Source organism: Pezoporus flaviventris, unplaced genomic scaffold (genome assembly GCF_033815535.1).
Source record: "Pezoporus flaviventris isolate CSIRO_AGI_PZ_B2104156 unplaced genomic scaffold, CSIRO_AGI_Pfla_v1 ptg000018l, whole genome shotgun sequence".
Taxonomy (NCBI): Eukaryota; Metazoa; Chordata; class Aves; order Psittaciformes; family Psittacidae; genus Pezoporus; species Pezoporus flaviventris.
The window spans coordinates 5,260,445-5,276,638 of NW_026892566.1; the positions used below are offsets into that span (position 1 = coordinate 5,260,445).

The 16,194-nt window shown below is 43.4% G+C and overlaps 1 protein-coding gene across 3 annotated transcripts in view; it reads right to left on the minus strand.

Moving 5' to 3' along the window:
* The window catches only part of SVEP1 (sushi, von Willebrand factor type A, EGF and pentraxin domain containing 1), a 131,106-nt gene that overhangs the window by 2,942 nt on the left and 111,970 nt on the right, over positions 1-16,194 (minus strand). The window contains exons 43-48 of one of the 3 annotated variants that reach the window (XM_061455120.1): positions 15,788-15,961; positions 13,751-13,924; positions 12,148-12,324; positions 11,073-11,243; positions 2,184-2,279; positions 1,571-1,666 (exon numbers count right to left, since the gene is read on the minus strand). In XM_061455120.1, the coding sequence (XP_061311104.1) occupies positions 1,571-1,666; positions 2,184-2,279; positions 11,073-11,243; positions 12,148-12,324; positions 13,751-13,924; positions 15,788-15,961 (888 nt within the window). Of the gene's footprint in view, positions 1-1,570; positions 1,667-2,183; positions 2,280-11,072; positions 11,244-12,147; positions 12,325-13,748; positions 13,925-15,787; positions 15,962-16,194 lie in introns of those variants that run through there. The other 2 variants (XM_061455121.1, XM_061455122.1) reach the window with 2 other exon arrangements.

Consider the following 16,194-nt stretch of genomic DNA (forward strand, 5'->3'; position numbering starts at 1 on the left):
CAATAGCCTAACCAAAGGACATCAAGTAACCAAACAATGTCAAACCTTCAAGCCTTCCAATCAATTTTGAGACTGGAAGGTAAAACTCCATACAATGTACAGAACAGATTTAGAGACTCAATGAGGTCCTTCAAATACAGACATTTATAATGCAGGAAAGCTGAAATTGTAGTCTTTTGAGCAGGTGATGCCATATCTAGAGAACAGACCTAAAAATATTATTAAGGACAAACGCTGGGTAATATTTTTGCAAAGAATATACAATTAGAAAACACTGATTAAAATGGAATTACAGGAAATGGAAATGAGTAATCACAGTAATGTGAAAGGAGATGGAAATATACTACTCAACATCCTCTGGGCCAAACACAAACAGAAAATAGCTAGGAGGCTATAGAGATGGACCATCCCTGTCCAATTAAGTGTACCAAGTTTGTCATGTTAAAAATGACTTCTGATTCTGGAATGAAGCATATGAACGAAACACATTTAGCTCTCACTTTATGCATATAATTATTCCAGTGAGACTGGCAGTTAATTCAAATATTTCTCATTTCACTTTGCTCTGTCATGGAAAAAGGTCAAGACTAGTAAGTAAAATGAGAAGTGGTTTAATAACTTCGTAAGCTGTGGTTATGAGCTTTTATGAATGGGCTTTGGCACAGATGCAACTGCTTACTAGAATTTTTAATTTAGCTACTGAAAAGCAAGTCAGCCTGAGTAGATTTGAAATGCTGTTCCGGAAGTGAAGAAGCCATCTATCCTCCTTACCACCTATGTTGTTATAGCTGCAAAATTTGTGTAATATGACAGAAGAGGGCCACGAGGATGATCAGGGGACTGGAGGACCTCCCATATGAAGACAGGCTGAGAAAGTTGGGGCTGTTCAGCCTGGAGAAGAGAAGGCTGCGTGGAGACCTCACAGCAGCCTTCCAGTATCTGAAGGGGGCCTACAAGCGGGCCAGAGAGGGACTCTTCATCGGGGATTGTAGTGATAGGACAAGGGGTAACTTAGGTTGAACTTTGGATTCAAACTTAAACAGGGGAAGTTTAGATTGGATATAAGGAGGAAATTCTTTCCTGTTAGGGTGGTGAGGCACTGGAATGGGTTGCCCAAGGAGGTAGTGAATGCTCCATCCCTGGAGGTGTTCAAGGCCAGGTTGGATGGAGTCTTGGGTGACACGGTTTAGTGTGAGGCACCCCTGCCCATGGCAGGGGGGGTTAGAACTAGATGATCTGAAGGTCTTTTCCAACCCAAACCACTCTATGATTCTATGATTTTTAGTTTCTGGATATCCTTTCTCCTCTGCACTGCTTTTTGCAGAGAGCAGTCACGTGTATGCTGTCTGTCCTTTCTGGGAGCAAACTTTCTGAGAATTTTAAAGACTCATCAAGGACTACTGTGAAAATCATTTGCAGCTGGGGACAGCAAATCCTCCAGGAATGTTACTGCAGGCCTGGGTTTTCCTGTGAGAAGCTTAGTAGTTCTAGAGACTCTTTAGTGAACGGTGCTAAGTATTTCTAGTAGTCATAAAAAGTGAGAAGAAAATGAAGATGAAAAGAGTTTTACCCATATGGCAGCGTGGTCCAGTCCATCCTGGGGGGCAGTCACACTGGTAAGGGGCCACACAGCGACCTCCATTGAGACATGGCAAAATGCATATTGCTAAGGACAGGAGAAGAGACCCAGTGAAAACAATTATCTCCCATGAAAACAAAGAATAAAGTGAGCAAGAAATGAACTTATGTTTATATATTATTTGAACATGAATTGATCAGGGTCATAATCACAGACTGATAAATGAAGGAAGCCAAGAAACAAATGCAGCAACCAGCAGAACACTCATATTTCTTCTAACGCCTGTTCTTTCCCCAAAACTATTAAGTATTCCTATTAGTATCAGACTTTGAAGAACTAAAGCAGGCTGTTCTTCAACACTACTGAAAGAGCACCCAAGAGCAGAATCACATCAATTGAAAAAGTGCTTATTTTGGTTTGGGGATGGCAAGGGATGGTCATTCATCCATTCAAAAAAAAAAAAGGTTGGTCCTTTCTGTTCTCTCTAATTTGGCAAGCAGAAGAACCTAACATTTTTTATGGGGTTTGCCTTTAATTTTCCCACCTGGTTCACTTGTCTTACCTACAACATCCTTAAAATTACAGTCATGGATGATATACATACGCTCTTCACAGAGACGACCCATCCAGCCATCTGGACATGAGCAGGCATTTGGTCGCTCACAGATGCCACCATTCTGACATGGGAACCGACAGACAGCTGGAAACAATGCAATTTCATGACAAACTCAAAAAGGTTAACTAGAAGCTTAGTAATTCTGTATTTCACAGTTGTAAAGTTTAGAGTAGAACAAACAAAAATAGTTAAACATGACGACTTTGGTTTCAAAGGCTATACAGTTTTTTGGCTTTGTGTGTTGGACCAGGTACTGTAAGCAGGAGTGTTAGAACCATTAAGACAATCAAAAATTGTCCATGTCATAAATGAAAACTTAGAAGTTTTTGTCAGTAAATTTTGAGTAAATTATTTGGATAATGTTTAAAGGCTGACACTGTGCTTCATTTGCTTTTCCTCACTCATTTTTGTAAAACAAAATAACCGCATTCCAAACAAAAACTACTATCCCGCCATCCCCTCCCCTCTTTTTTGTTCTTCTTTTCTCTTCCAAATTAACTCTGAAATAATAAAACCAAGCTTTCTTTTAACCCTCTTATGAAACACCAACATAGTACTGTCTGGCATAATATAGGGCTTGTTGAAAGTAAGATTAAATGCTGTGGTAGAACAAGCAATTTTTATTGTACAATCACCCACCATAATGAGACAATTAGGAGTGACCCACAAGGGTGCAGCAGTGGCACAGTGAAGTGTTTACCTGTGGAACCCAAAGTGTGATTATAAACCTCATTTAGCATTCATGCTGACTGGTGCTCCTTGGCTTGCACACCTGTTAATGAGCACCTGACCATAAAAGTGAGGAATTTGAAGTGTACTTTATCATGCTAGCCCAATATGTTGTCTGTACAGGCTGTGGACTTCACCACGTCTCTATGACATTGCGCCAGATCTTGGCTAAAACATACATAGAAACCAGGACTACTTTACAAAGTCACGTGGCAAGCTGCGTACAAACTTGTCAGACTTCAAGATTATTGGAAGAAGTACAATCCTCGTTATGTTGGGTTGCATACCATACACAGAAGATCAAAAATTGTGGCTTTGAGATGATACTACGGAATAAGTAATCAGATTAACTTCTGATTAGTGGTAGTAACCTCAGGAAACTCAGTCTGAACTGTTATTGTGTTTTATCTTTAATTAGTTACTGTGTGAGCAAAATATGAATTTAGGCTTTGAGTGTTTCAGATCTTGTTCAATGTTAGTATTGAATACCAACAGTGGTTTAGCACACGGAAATATTGTTCGGACCTGAGCTCCACATTGGAAATAATGCAAATCTTCCCCTGACAGAACCAAACTTGAGCCACTCTTGCAGCTAAGCTATGCCAATCTTCAAGCTATGGCTTGGAGTCTCTTGAAATGAGGCCAAAGCTTTTGCCATTTTGTTTCTCCATCTCAAGAGCCTTCCCATCAAATGTCAGCTGATAATGAGAACGGGAAGGGACCCAAGGCCCTGGCAGGTTCACAGAAGTTGCAATATTTTAACAGGTATTTTGAACAATTTTTATTATAATGGTGGTTATGACTACATAGACAGCTTGTCTGGGTGTTGGCTAAAGCAGAATAGTGTGCCAATCAGAATTCTTTTGTGCAATGAAAAATTATGAAAGTTAAATCAAAAGCCATTTAAAGCTTTGTGTGATCCACACCACTTAAACAATATCCCATGAATGTATAATAGGATGTGAGGTAAAAGGTTTGTGCATAAATAATACCCCATGTTAAATCAAAGCCTGTGAAAAATGGCCTCTGAAATGTATTTTCTCTTTCTGTGTCAATGGAGAAGATGTGGCTTTTTCATGAGTTACAGAAATCACTTTGGAACTCCAGCTAGCTCAGTGATCCAGGATCTCAGGCAGAGATAGGCCTTTCCTGGATTTCTGCCCAGGCGCTGGTTGTGAAACTGAATGAGACAGTATCATCCCTAGGTGTGCACTTGTTATACACCAATTCAGGCAGAGACTCTGTGTCTGTAGCTGTGGGGATTATTCTTCACTTGACAGACAAGACTAGAGAAAGGCTTGGGGTGGGAAGTTAAGCTGGGATCTTATTCTCTTTTTCTGCTATTGTGAAACCAATCAGGGCAAATGACGTCCTGGTGTGCTGAGGAGAGAATGGGAACCAATTATGAGCTCAGTTATTGGTAGTAGATCTGACATCCATGGTATCAATCCTATTCTTTGAGATCCCCTTGTGGAGATCCATGCCAGAGGGTTATCTCCACAGATACAAAAAGCATTACACCTCTACAAGACAAACATGGGTAAGAAGGGGAAAATATAATTTCTGCTATCTGTTCTCATCTTTGCCAAAAAGCTTTCCATGTCTCTGTTGCCCTCTCATAATGTTCGTCTATGCTGACAGGGTATGAACTTTTTGGTTGGCAGTTCCACTCTGACCACTCTGACCACAGGAAGATATGGGCAGAGGGCAAAGAGACAACACAGATTTTAGATAATTTCAGAGAGAAAAAACTGGAGTCAGACAAACTGTGTGCAGCCTGCTGAGTCCTGCAGGTGTTTGTGATTGGCGGACTCATGCTAATACTTCTCACCCTGAAACTCAGATCAGAACCTGGCCTGGAACCCCTAATGAGCAGTGATTCAGGCAAGTGCAGCTGTGGTGAGAGCTCTCCCAAAGAAGCTAACAACGTCTCCTTTTTAATTACAATATTTACATTAACAAACCTGTTCAACTGGGCCAGAACATTTCAAGAAGGTTTAGAACACATCAGCAACCAACTCACAGAGCCAAAACCCAGAAATGCAGTGTGAGTCATTACATTGAGTGCTTTCATGCCGCTTCTGATGTAGACCACAAAGGCTTGGATCCTGTACGCCTTTTGTTAGGCAAATCCTCAAATGAATTTTACAGCAGTTTTGAAAGATTACTTTGACATGGGTCATGAAAACACAGGCCACTCCTCTCAGAAACATTGTTAGTCCTTTTTAGTTCCCCTTTTAGTCCTTTTCAGTTCCCCTTTCAGGTGAAAAGAGAGGGTGGATATTGTTCTTCCTCTCCCTTTGTACACCAAAGGGCAGGTTATTCTGCTTTGTTCTCCTGCACTGCACCCTGATAATCTGTCCACCTCATCCATCTGTCCACCTCATCCCTTAGTTTTTTAAGTAATTTTCCGTAAAACCTATTCCTCTGAAAAGTCGCAGTAGACTCAATGGTGTTGCAAATAGGAAACATGTTTTACAGTGCTTTGCAGATAGGCCCTTCCAGGCTGATAGTAACCAGTGGCAAGAACCGCTCTTTGCAGAAAAATACAGCCCTTGCATAAAATAAGGTTCTGTGTAACTAACAAATATTAAATAAGCATAAAAAGTAAAGTTGGTGATACTAAAGGGGCAGCTGAAGAATCAAAATCATTACAGTCTGAAGAGATAATACGCAAACGTTTTCTCTAATGAAGTCAAACTTAGTTGGAGTAGCTGTCATGCAGAGATCCCTTTAATTCTGTAGCCATCACAGTTTAGACAGAAATGACACAATACTTGGCAAACTTTTCAGAAAAGGCTCAGTGCTTTGGGAGTATAAATTCAGGACTTTTGATACCTCTTGACCCATGAAGTAACTCAGGTGCTTTTATTGTGCATCTTCTCTATTTGGCTACTTGATGGGTGATTCTTCATGGCAGTGACAAACCATGGGCACATAATCAGGAGAAACCTGTTTTTCAGGAGCATCTTCTTTTCCTGAAACTCCTGTTCAGGAGTGACATGCCTGGTTCTCTGGTTCTGGGTCTCCTTAAAATCACCTATTGATACGTGATTTTTAGGCAAGACAATTGCAACTATACAGAATTCTAAGAGAGTGCCTGCTTTCATAGAGCAGGGCAACTAAGCTTGTCTAGGTCTTAGCATTCACAGTATCTTGCTGCCAGAACTCATTGGAAAAAAAAAAAAAATGGTGAGGGGACCCTGATCAGTCAGGCTTAGTTAGCTCAGTGCAGAATTCTCCATCTCCAGAGAGTTTCTGACCTAAACAAAAATCACAGAATCATAGAATCAACTGGGTTGGAAAAGACTTTTAAGACCATCAGGTCCAACCATTACCCCAGGACCGCCAAGACCACCACTAAACTATGTCACCATACCATTAGGGCCTCATCTGCAGAGTTTCTGAACACTTCCAGGGATGGTGATGCCACCATTCTCCCGGGCAGCCTGTTCCAATGCCTGAGCACCCTCCTTGTAAAGAAATTGTTCCTAATATCCAACCTAAACCTCCCCTGGAGCAGCTTGAGGCCATTTCCTCTTGTCCTATCACTTGTTACTTGGGAGAAGAGAACAAGCCCACATCACTACAACTTCCTTTCAGGTAGCTGTAGAGAGTGATAAAGTCCCCCCCGAGCCTCCTCTCCAGACTAAACACCCCCAGTTCCCTCAGCCACTTCCCATCACACTTGTGCTCCAGACCCTTCACCCTTCTTCGTTGCTCTTCTCTGGACCTGCTCCAGCACCTCAATGTCTCTCTTGTAGTGAGGGGCCCAGAGCTGAACACAGGATTCGAGGTGTGGCCTCACCAGTGCCCAGTACAGGGGGATGATCACTGCCCTGGCCCTGCTGGCCATGCTATTGCTGATACAGGCCAGCATGCTGTTGGCCCTCTTGGCTGCCTGGGCACAAGCTGGCTTATGTTCAGCTCCATCCGTCAGCACCCCCAGGTCCTTTTGCATGAGCAGCTTTCCAGCCACTCTGCCCTAAGCCTGGAGCGCTGCATGGAGTTATTGTGGGCCAAGTGCAGGACCTGGCACTTTGCCTTTTTGACCCTCATACCATTGGCCACAGCCCATCGATCCAGCTTGTCCTGATCCCTCTGCAGAGCCTTTATATCCTTCAGCAGATCAGCACTCCCAGCCAACTTGGTGTGCTCTTCAAATTTACTGAGCATGCACTCAATCCCTTCATCCATATCATCCATGAAGATATTAAACAACACTGGCCCTAACACTGAGTCCTGAAGGACACTATTAGGGATGGATCGTCAGCTAAAGGTGACACCATTCACCACCACTTTTTGGACTCAGATATCCAGCCAGTTTCCAATCCATTGAAGAATACACATATCCAGGCCATAAGCAGCCAATTTCTCCAGGAGAACGCTGTGGGAGACAGTGTCAAATGCTTTACTTAAGTCCAAATAGACAATGTCTACAGCCCTTCCCTCATCAACCAGGCAGGTCACCTTAGCATAGAAGGAGATCAGGTTGGTCAAGCAGGACCTGCCCTTCATGAACCCATGCTGACTGAGCCTGATCCCTCCACTTTCCCATATGTGCTTTATGATCACACTCAGGATTATCTGCTCCATGACCTTCTCTGGCACTGAGATTACTGACAGGCCTGCAGTCTTCTGGGGTCTTCCTTCCTGCCCTTTTTTCAGAAAGGTGTCAAATTGGCCAACCTCAAACCCTCTGGGGCTTGCCCACTAGACCAGGACTGCTGATAAATGATGGAGAGTGGCTTAGCAAGCTCCTCTGCCAGCTCTTTCAGCACTCTTTGGTGGAACCTATTCAGCCCCATAGGCTTGCATACGTCTAAGTGGAGCAGGAGGTTGCTAACCATTTCTTCCTGAATTAAGGGGACTTCAATCAGCTCCCCATCTCTGCCACCCAACTCAGGGAACTGAGTACCTTGAGAATGGCTGGTGTCACTATTAAAGACTGAGGCAAATAGCCAAGTAGGGAGGAAGTACTATTGCTTCTATGGGGAGCTGAAACTTGCAGGAGAAGATGCAGACCTGACAACTTGGATGTGGGCTTTAATGTTCCCAGGTGAGCATTCTGGCACCTTCCCTCTTCTGTGGGAGTTCTCAAGCTGAGGGAATGGGGCTGCTAGTGACTGGCTACTGATATGCCCTGAGGTTTTTTTGCTTTTAATACTCACATTTCTAAGCAAAATACCTAACCATAATATGGTTGCTGTTACACCACCTGAGATAAGAATTCAGGGTGCAGCTAACTCATTGCTCTACAGCTACCCAGCAGCAGCAGGCTAGTCAAGCTTCTGATGCGAAAATGGCAGATGGCAAGGTATTTTTCCATCAAAGCTCTGTGACCCTGAAACGCTTTAGCTATGCCTTATCCTTGGTTTTAAGTTAGTTTGAAGATGATTATATTTAACTGTTTAGTTTATCATGTCGTCTATGATTTGTATTTATTTCCCCCATTTTCTGTTAAAATTTTTTTATCTGAATCTTCTGTATGAAAGAATTAATTCTGTAATTTAAAAAAAACCAGAAAGTGACTTTTTCCTGCTGGTATGCCAAGGGTGGAAAGGCTAGACTTTGTCTTTGCTATTTTGTTAAAATCATGAATTTTTTGCAGTACTTGGTCTGTATTATTTAGTGAGCTGTATCAACCTATCCTTAAGTATTTTACTGCAAAACAATTTTCAGGAGTGGTCATGCTCTAAACACAGTGAGAGGCAAAGCAACCACTCGATCTCTTTGTTTTTCTGCAGTGCTTCATCTTTGTGAAAACTGACTGGCAGTGCTTATCTGAAACAGCTCAGCATGTCAGCAAAATGACTGGTTCTGTCACTTTCTCATAGAAGATGTGAGGAGAGAGGCTCTTAGGTGTTTCCGAGCTCAAAATCGGAGCATCCCGACACGTAGGAAGTCAAGGAAGAGGGCCAGGAGACCTGCGTGGCTAAATAGGGAATTGCTGGGTATGCTCAAGTGGAAGAGGAGAGTTTACAGGTCATGGAAGGAGGGGCTGGCCACTTGGGAGGAATATAAGGCTGCTGCTAGAGGATGTAGGAAGGCAGCTAGGAGGACTAAGGCATCCTTAGAATTAAACCTGGCGAGAAGGGTCAAGGACAGCAAAAAGAGCTTTTTCAAATACATGGCAGACAAAACTAACACCAGAGGCAATGTAGGCCCACTGATGAACGGGATGGGTGCCCTGGTGACAGAAGATAAAGAGATGGCAGAGTTACTGAATGCCTTCTTTGTCTCTGTCTACGCTGCTGCAGGCAGTCCTGAAGAGCCCTGCACCCCTGAGACCTTAGATGAAGTCAGGTCAATGGAGCGGTTTGCCTTAGTCGATGAGGAATGGGTTAGAGACCAGTTGAGCAATCTGGACATCCATAAATCCATGGGTCCAGATGGGATGCACCCGTGGATGCTGAGGGAACTGGCGGAAGTCATTGCTAGACCACTCTCCATCATCTTTACCAAGTCCTGGGAAACGGGAGAGGTGCCTGAGGACTGGAGGAAAGCAAATGTCACTCCAGTCTTCAAAAAGGGCAAGAAGGAGGACCCGGGTAACTATAGACGGGTCAGCCTCACCTCCATCCCTGGGAAAGTGATGGAACACCTTATCCTTGGTGCCATCTTAAGGCATATCAAGAATAAGAGGGTTATGAGGAGCAGTCAACATGGCTTCACCAAGGGGAAATCATGTTTGACCAATCTCTTAGCCTTTTATGAGGAAATAACACGGTGGATGGATGATGGCAGAGCGGTGGATGTGGTCGACCTTGACTTCAGCAAAGCATTTGACACAGTCTCCCACAGCATCCTCACAGCTAAATTGAGGGAGTGTGGTCTGGATGATCAGGTAGTGAGGTGGACTGTGAACTGGCTGAAGGAGAGAAGCCAGAGAGTTGTAGTCTATGGGGCTGAGTCTAGTTGGAGGCCTGTAACTAGTGGAGTGCCTCAAGGGTCAGTACTGGGACCAGTATTATTTAATATATTCATCAATGATTTAGATGAGGGAATTGAGTGTACTATCAGCAAGTTTGCCGATGACACTAAGCTGGGAGGAGTGGCTGACACGCCAGAAGGCTGTGCTGCCATCCAGCGAGACCTGGACAGGCTGGAGAGTTGGGCAGGGAATAACTTGATGAAATACAACAAGGGAAAGTGTAGAGTCCTGCATCTGGGCAGGAACAACCCCAGGTTCCAGTATAGGTTGGGAAACGACCTGTTAGAGAGCAGTGTAGGGGAGAGGGACCTGGGGGTCCTAGTGGACGACAGGATGACCATGAGCCAACACTGTGCCCTTGTGGCCAAGAAGGCCAATGGCATCCTGGGGTGTATTAGAAGGGGGGTGGTTAGTAGGTCGAGAGAGGTCCTCCTTCCCCTCTACTCTGCCCTGGTGAGACCACATCTGGAATATTGTGTCCAGTTCTGGGCCCCTCGGTTCAAGAAGGACAGGGAGCTGCTGGAGAGAGTCCAGCGCAGGGCAATGAAGATGATTAAGGGAGTGGAGCATCTCCCTTATGAGGAAAGACTGAGGGAGCTGGGTCTCTATAGTTTGGAGAAGAGGAGACTGAGGGGTGACCTTGTAAGTGTCTATAAATATATAAAGGGGGAGTGTCACGAGGATGGAGCCAGGCTCTACTCAGTGGCAAACAATGATAGGACAAGGGGTAATGGGTACAAACTGGAACACAAGAGGTTCCACTTAAACTTGAGAAGAAACTTCTTCTCAGTGAGGGTGACGGAACACTGGAACAGGCTGCCCAGGGAGGTTGTGGAGTCTCCTTCCCTGGAGACATTCAAAACTCGCCTGGACACATTCCTAACATTATCTAGGTGTTCCTGCTCTGGCAGGGGGATTGGACTAGATGATCTTTTGAGGTCCCTTCCAATCTCTAACATACTGTGATACTGTGATACTGTGTGGGATACAACATTGTATCAAAGTGAACTGTAAGATTAGCAAGGACTAAAGAGAAAAATCGTGGAAGCCTTGTCTTCCACTTGGAAATAAAGCAACATCCCGCATTTTAAAATGCACTGGGTGAAACTACAACTGTACTGAAATTACAAAATATTTCACTTTTGTCTTTATGGCAGCTAGGATGACACCTCCATGCTTATGGCAAGATACTGCTGTGCATAAAAAAGACTTACCTTTGCAGATAGGTGGTGTTGTCCATGTTCCATTTTCTAAACAAATGCTCCGCAGGGGGCCCTCCAGCATGTACCCACTGTAGCATGAATAGGTAACCATGTCTCCATACTGATAGAAGCTACCACGAATCAGAGCATTCTCTGTGTGAGCTGGGGGCCCGCAAGATATCTCTAAACAAAAGAAATCACCCAGAGGCTGGTGAGCTGCAATAGTTTGAAATATGATAGTTTCTAACCCTGGACACAGTACTGTGGACAAAGGACCTGGGAGGTGCCAGAGAGACACCTTTGGTGAGAAATCAGTAAGCAGGACTTCTTCATGGTGCACTCACCTCAGATTCTCAGTGAGAATCTGTATATAGACCCAGTGAGCAGGGAGATGACCAGGAATAGCAGTTTTAGGTCATGCAACAATGGCTATATCCACCATATAGACCAGAAACTTTCAGATGGTCCCAAGGATATATATGAGACTGGGTTTGTGGAGTGAGGTGATGTCATTGTCTGAACTAAACAAAATTGCCTGCAAGAAGCCAAGAAGCTTTCAGACATGCCTGCAAAAGGACACTATGTCTTCTGTCAGTGTCAATAAACACAATAAAGGGCAGCACCTCTCCCTACAACCGTTGTCTCCACGACCCATAACCTCACAGAAGTAATCCTCAGAATATTTAGGGTATACAACAGTCTAATCCCATCTCCAGTGCTTGCAAAAGGTAAACTGAGAAGAAAATTAGAGTCAGGCCTAGTACATAGTGGGACAAATGCTCATGGGGCATCAACCCACATAGACATATTCTGGGTCCTTTTAAAGAAATAGTACTGTTACAAAAAAAGAGGAAACAGCTCTTCTGGGGAGCTTCTTAGGTCACCTTTATATGCCTGAATCTCTTTATATGCCACAATCTCTTCAAATGGCAGTAACAGACAAAAGTTCTCTTCTCCCAGAATAACTGCACCTAGGTGGAGAGCTCTGCTGACAGGTCCATGCTGTCACTCTCCTGTGTGACGCAGTTGTGGTTACCAGCCTTCTGGAGAATACCAAGCCCTGTGGAACTGTACCTTATGTACTTACTTTCACACTTAGCTGTGGCTGCAGTCCAAGTCTCATCAGCATTACAGGTGATCACAGACTGTCCTTTCAGTTGGTAGCCTTCTCTGCACTTGATGGATATGTTCTGACCAACATAAAAATCCACTTCGGACAGAACGGCATTCTCTGGGATTATGAAAGGAACAGGACAAGGGTTTGCTGTTCAAAGAAAGGGTGTGAGGGAAAAGGAGAAGGGAAGGAAAAGGATATTTTAGAATAGTTTCTGCAAATTTCAAAATCGAATCATATAAAAAGCAACAGAAATGGATGCTGGGCACAAGTCCAATTTGTAAAATTACGAGATTTAGAACATAAAATAATAAAAATTAGAAGGTTTGATGCTCTGCTGACAGATGGCTTGCTACCATACTCTACTGATGCCAGGAGAAGATATACTAAGGATTTAATAGGGGAATATTCTAATTGTTACAATCAAACCATTCTCTCTTGTTCTTCCTGTTTACCATAATGTTACTACAAAAAAAAGGAGCCAGATCTATCCTACTTCTTGTTCTGAGGGGCTGGATCAATCAAGAGCAGCAAAAATACAGGTGTCTGAGCAGAGACTTACAACAACATTCATTAGGGTTTAGAATTTTTGATATTCTTATTTATTGCTGACTGTAGGCTTGATGAGCTATTTTTGCACGGAATATTGATCTCATTATGAATGTGGAAAAGGTTGGACTCTATATACAGCAGAGATTGATGCCAGTTTTCTGAAACTAAAATCCTATGAGTCCTTTGCAATACAAGAATTAAATGTCTCAATTAACCACCTTAAGACTACAGCGGATCTTAAAATTAGTTACAGACACAAGGAAGGGTGTGTGTCCACAATGCACATGTGCATAAGGTGCTCTTTCACAGAGTAATTTACACAGCCATGAAGTCCAACCTCTGCAAAGCAGGGCCAACTAGGTCAGAAGTTGCTTTGGGACTTGACCAGGTGAATTTGAATATTGCCAAGGATGGAAATTTCAAGTCCTCTCTTTACACCATGCTGTGATGGTGTAAAGTTTCTTCAAATACATAACTGGAATTTCTTTTGTTGCAACTTCGCATTCATAGCCTCTCAGCTTATCACTGTGCACCTCTGAGAAGAGTCTGGCTCTTTTTTCTCTACATTCCCCCAGTAGTCAATTGTAGACAAGGTCTCCCTTTTGCCTTCTCCAAACTTCTTTTACCTGTTTCTCATACATTACGTGGTTGACTACAACTGACTCCATTTATATCAGCTTTCCAACTAAAGGGAACTATGCAGAACACAGCTTGTTCTTTTACTGTCACAAAAACCCACTCAGACAAGATTAACACGTAACTGCTCAGTAACTGCTTCCTTTGTTCCTCTGTAAAAATGGGTTGCACACCAACAGATCTCCCAACATAGCCAAACCAATTATTTAAACTACAAGTGACAAATTCTGTGCCTGGCCACTCCAGAAATTACAGAAGAAAATTACAGTACATTTCCACAAAGATCTGCAGAATTTGCTTTCATTTATTGTCAGTTTAAATGAAGAGCAGCCTAGCCTTTTGTGCTTACAAACTGAGACCACTTTTTCACTATAAAGCAAACACACACGTTTACAGAGAGGCAAGGGATTACTCCATCTTCCATCTTTTGTGCACTCTGCTGCAGGTTCCCCCTCCAAGCTGTATCCCCTCTCGCAGAAATATGCTATTGTACTTCCAAATGTATTGTTTTCATAAATTGCCTTCCCATTCAGCAAGGAAACTGGAACTTTGCATCTGGTCTCTGCAAAGCAAGAGCTCTTATTAATTCCACTTGATATTAGACCTAAACTTCAACAATTCCTGAATTACATAATATATTTAAAAGTAGCAGCCACAGACTAATAAATCATGAAGAACATTGATGAGAGTTCAGTAGCCCTGGAAATGAAACCTAGCCAACCTGGGGAAGGAGCTCCACCCAGTGACAGAGAAAAGCCACAGCTACATATTTTTAAGGTCAGCAGAAAGTGGCAGTGCTGGAGAGGACACATTTTTGAATTCATACTGGATCAGAACATGCAAATGCTTCTTTCATGACACTGAGAAATACCCTAGAAACTTTCAGCCCTTTGCACCTCCCTTTTCACCTTACAAGTAATACCAGTGAGATGCAGGATAGGTTTGGTGCAAGCTGCTGACACTGATATTACTAGTTGCTCCCCTCAAGATTCTCAGCTGTGTTTATCAAGCCAGCAGGCAGACAGTCCAAACTGAGTTACTACTGCTACACAAGAGACTCTGTTCTGTGTCCCATTTTATATTTGATTTTCCTAGGTGGTCTCTGTAATGGGATGACTGAAGATTAAACTCTGAGAGAGAGACAAGGCCATCAGGGAAGAGGAAGAGAGGAGCTGGTGAAATGGCTGTGCTCAATGTTGTTCAAGACGGTTTTCTTGATATCTGTTCAGCAGTGTGTGACTTTTCTTAGGTCCCTGACTAGGTACTAGAGACCTCCTCTGACGTGGATGTCCCCTAGCAGCTCTCCAGATTGCTACTATAAGGAATCAGCAATGCATTAGGCACTGCTGGGCACAATGATCTCTGTATTTTGTAGTTTCCCAACACTGCATCTGATGGTCCCTAGCCCTCATGCAGTCTTCATGGCTCTGTTGCCAGGACCCTAACCTTCTGCCTTGAATGGAAGATGGTCATCTTCCATTTGGTCTTACTTTGGTGAAGCTGTCACAGCATGCTAGTCCCCTCTGAATCTGTGTGCAGCTGGGTGTGGAGACATCAAACATGTCAGCTCCATGAACGAATGCCAGGAGCAGCCAGAAAAGCAAGCAGGATGCTGGATCTAGCATCTAGTTTGGGAGAACTGAGGTATGTGCAACAGGGAAAACAGCCTGAAAGGAAGTGTGATGGGCAAGAATCAAACTGGTGTGTTTCTGTGAGGAAAGGTAAAGTGTGAAGCCCAGGCTTAGTATTTTCATGGCAAAGAGGCCAGGAATGAAGAGCACTCATACTTAAAAGGTAATGATGCTGCAATTTAATAAGCTTCCATATAATTTACATTTTGAACAGGGTCATCCAACAGTAGTGGCTATCTGTTCAGACTTGGGATTGTGTTGATAACCTTGTTTCCACTCACTCCATATGACACAGACAGGTCTCGCTTGGCACTCATTCTGCTGAGGGAGCTGCTCAAAGAAGTGATTTGCAAAATCATATGTTCATGGTGTTTGTTCATGTGAGGATTGTGGAGGTTAAAGGCTGAACTATTGAGACTGTCCTTGGTGCCCAAAGACCAGAAAAAGAATAACAACTTAATAATTGACTACAGAAGGCTGCTGGGAGAAAAGTTACTTGTCCTCACAGCCTATCACCTTTTGTTAGGAGTTTGATTTTCTGAGATGGCAAGTAACCTCATCTCTCATTTAGCTTGTTAAACTGCAGATGAAAACCCTAGGAAAAATGTCCAAGCTCTTTCTGGCTTGGAAACAGGCAGTGTTCCCTGTGACACATTTTGTTTTTCAAGCATCTTTTTTGATGCACATTGCAGAACTTTTTCTCCAAACCAGATTTATGATAATATAATATGTGTGCACAAGAGAGGAGCTTATCCCAGATCAGAGTGTATCAGGCCATGAAACTGAACAGTTACCTTCACATGATGGCAACGGCTTACTCCAGCTCCCATTGGCAAGACATGTGATATTCTGGGGCCCGACAAGATGGTATCCAGAGTTGCACACAAAGGTCACGTTACTTCTGTATGTGCTTCCTGTAGAAATGGCCTCTGCTTTTTCTATGGAGGGATGCAGTCCACAGGTAATTCCTAGGAGGAAAGAAAACTTTCTGGCTTTATACAGGCAAGGAAGGCCTTTCTGCCTTATCTGTTATACACTGACAATTCTGTTCACACACTGAATTAATGGAAAGATGGGAAGAGAGCAGCTGTGAAGTATTATATGGAAAAGAGTTATACAACGCCTTGCCTTCCCTCTCTCCTGGGGTTCAGGCCGCAGGCACCTGAGAGAGAATGTGCCCAAATGTATCTGATGGTGACTC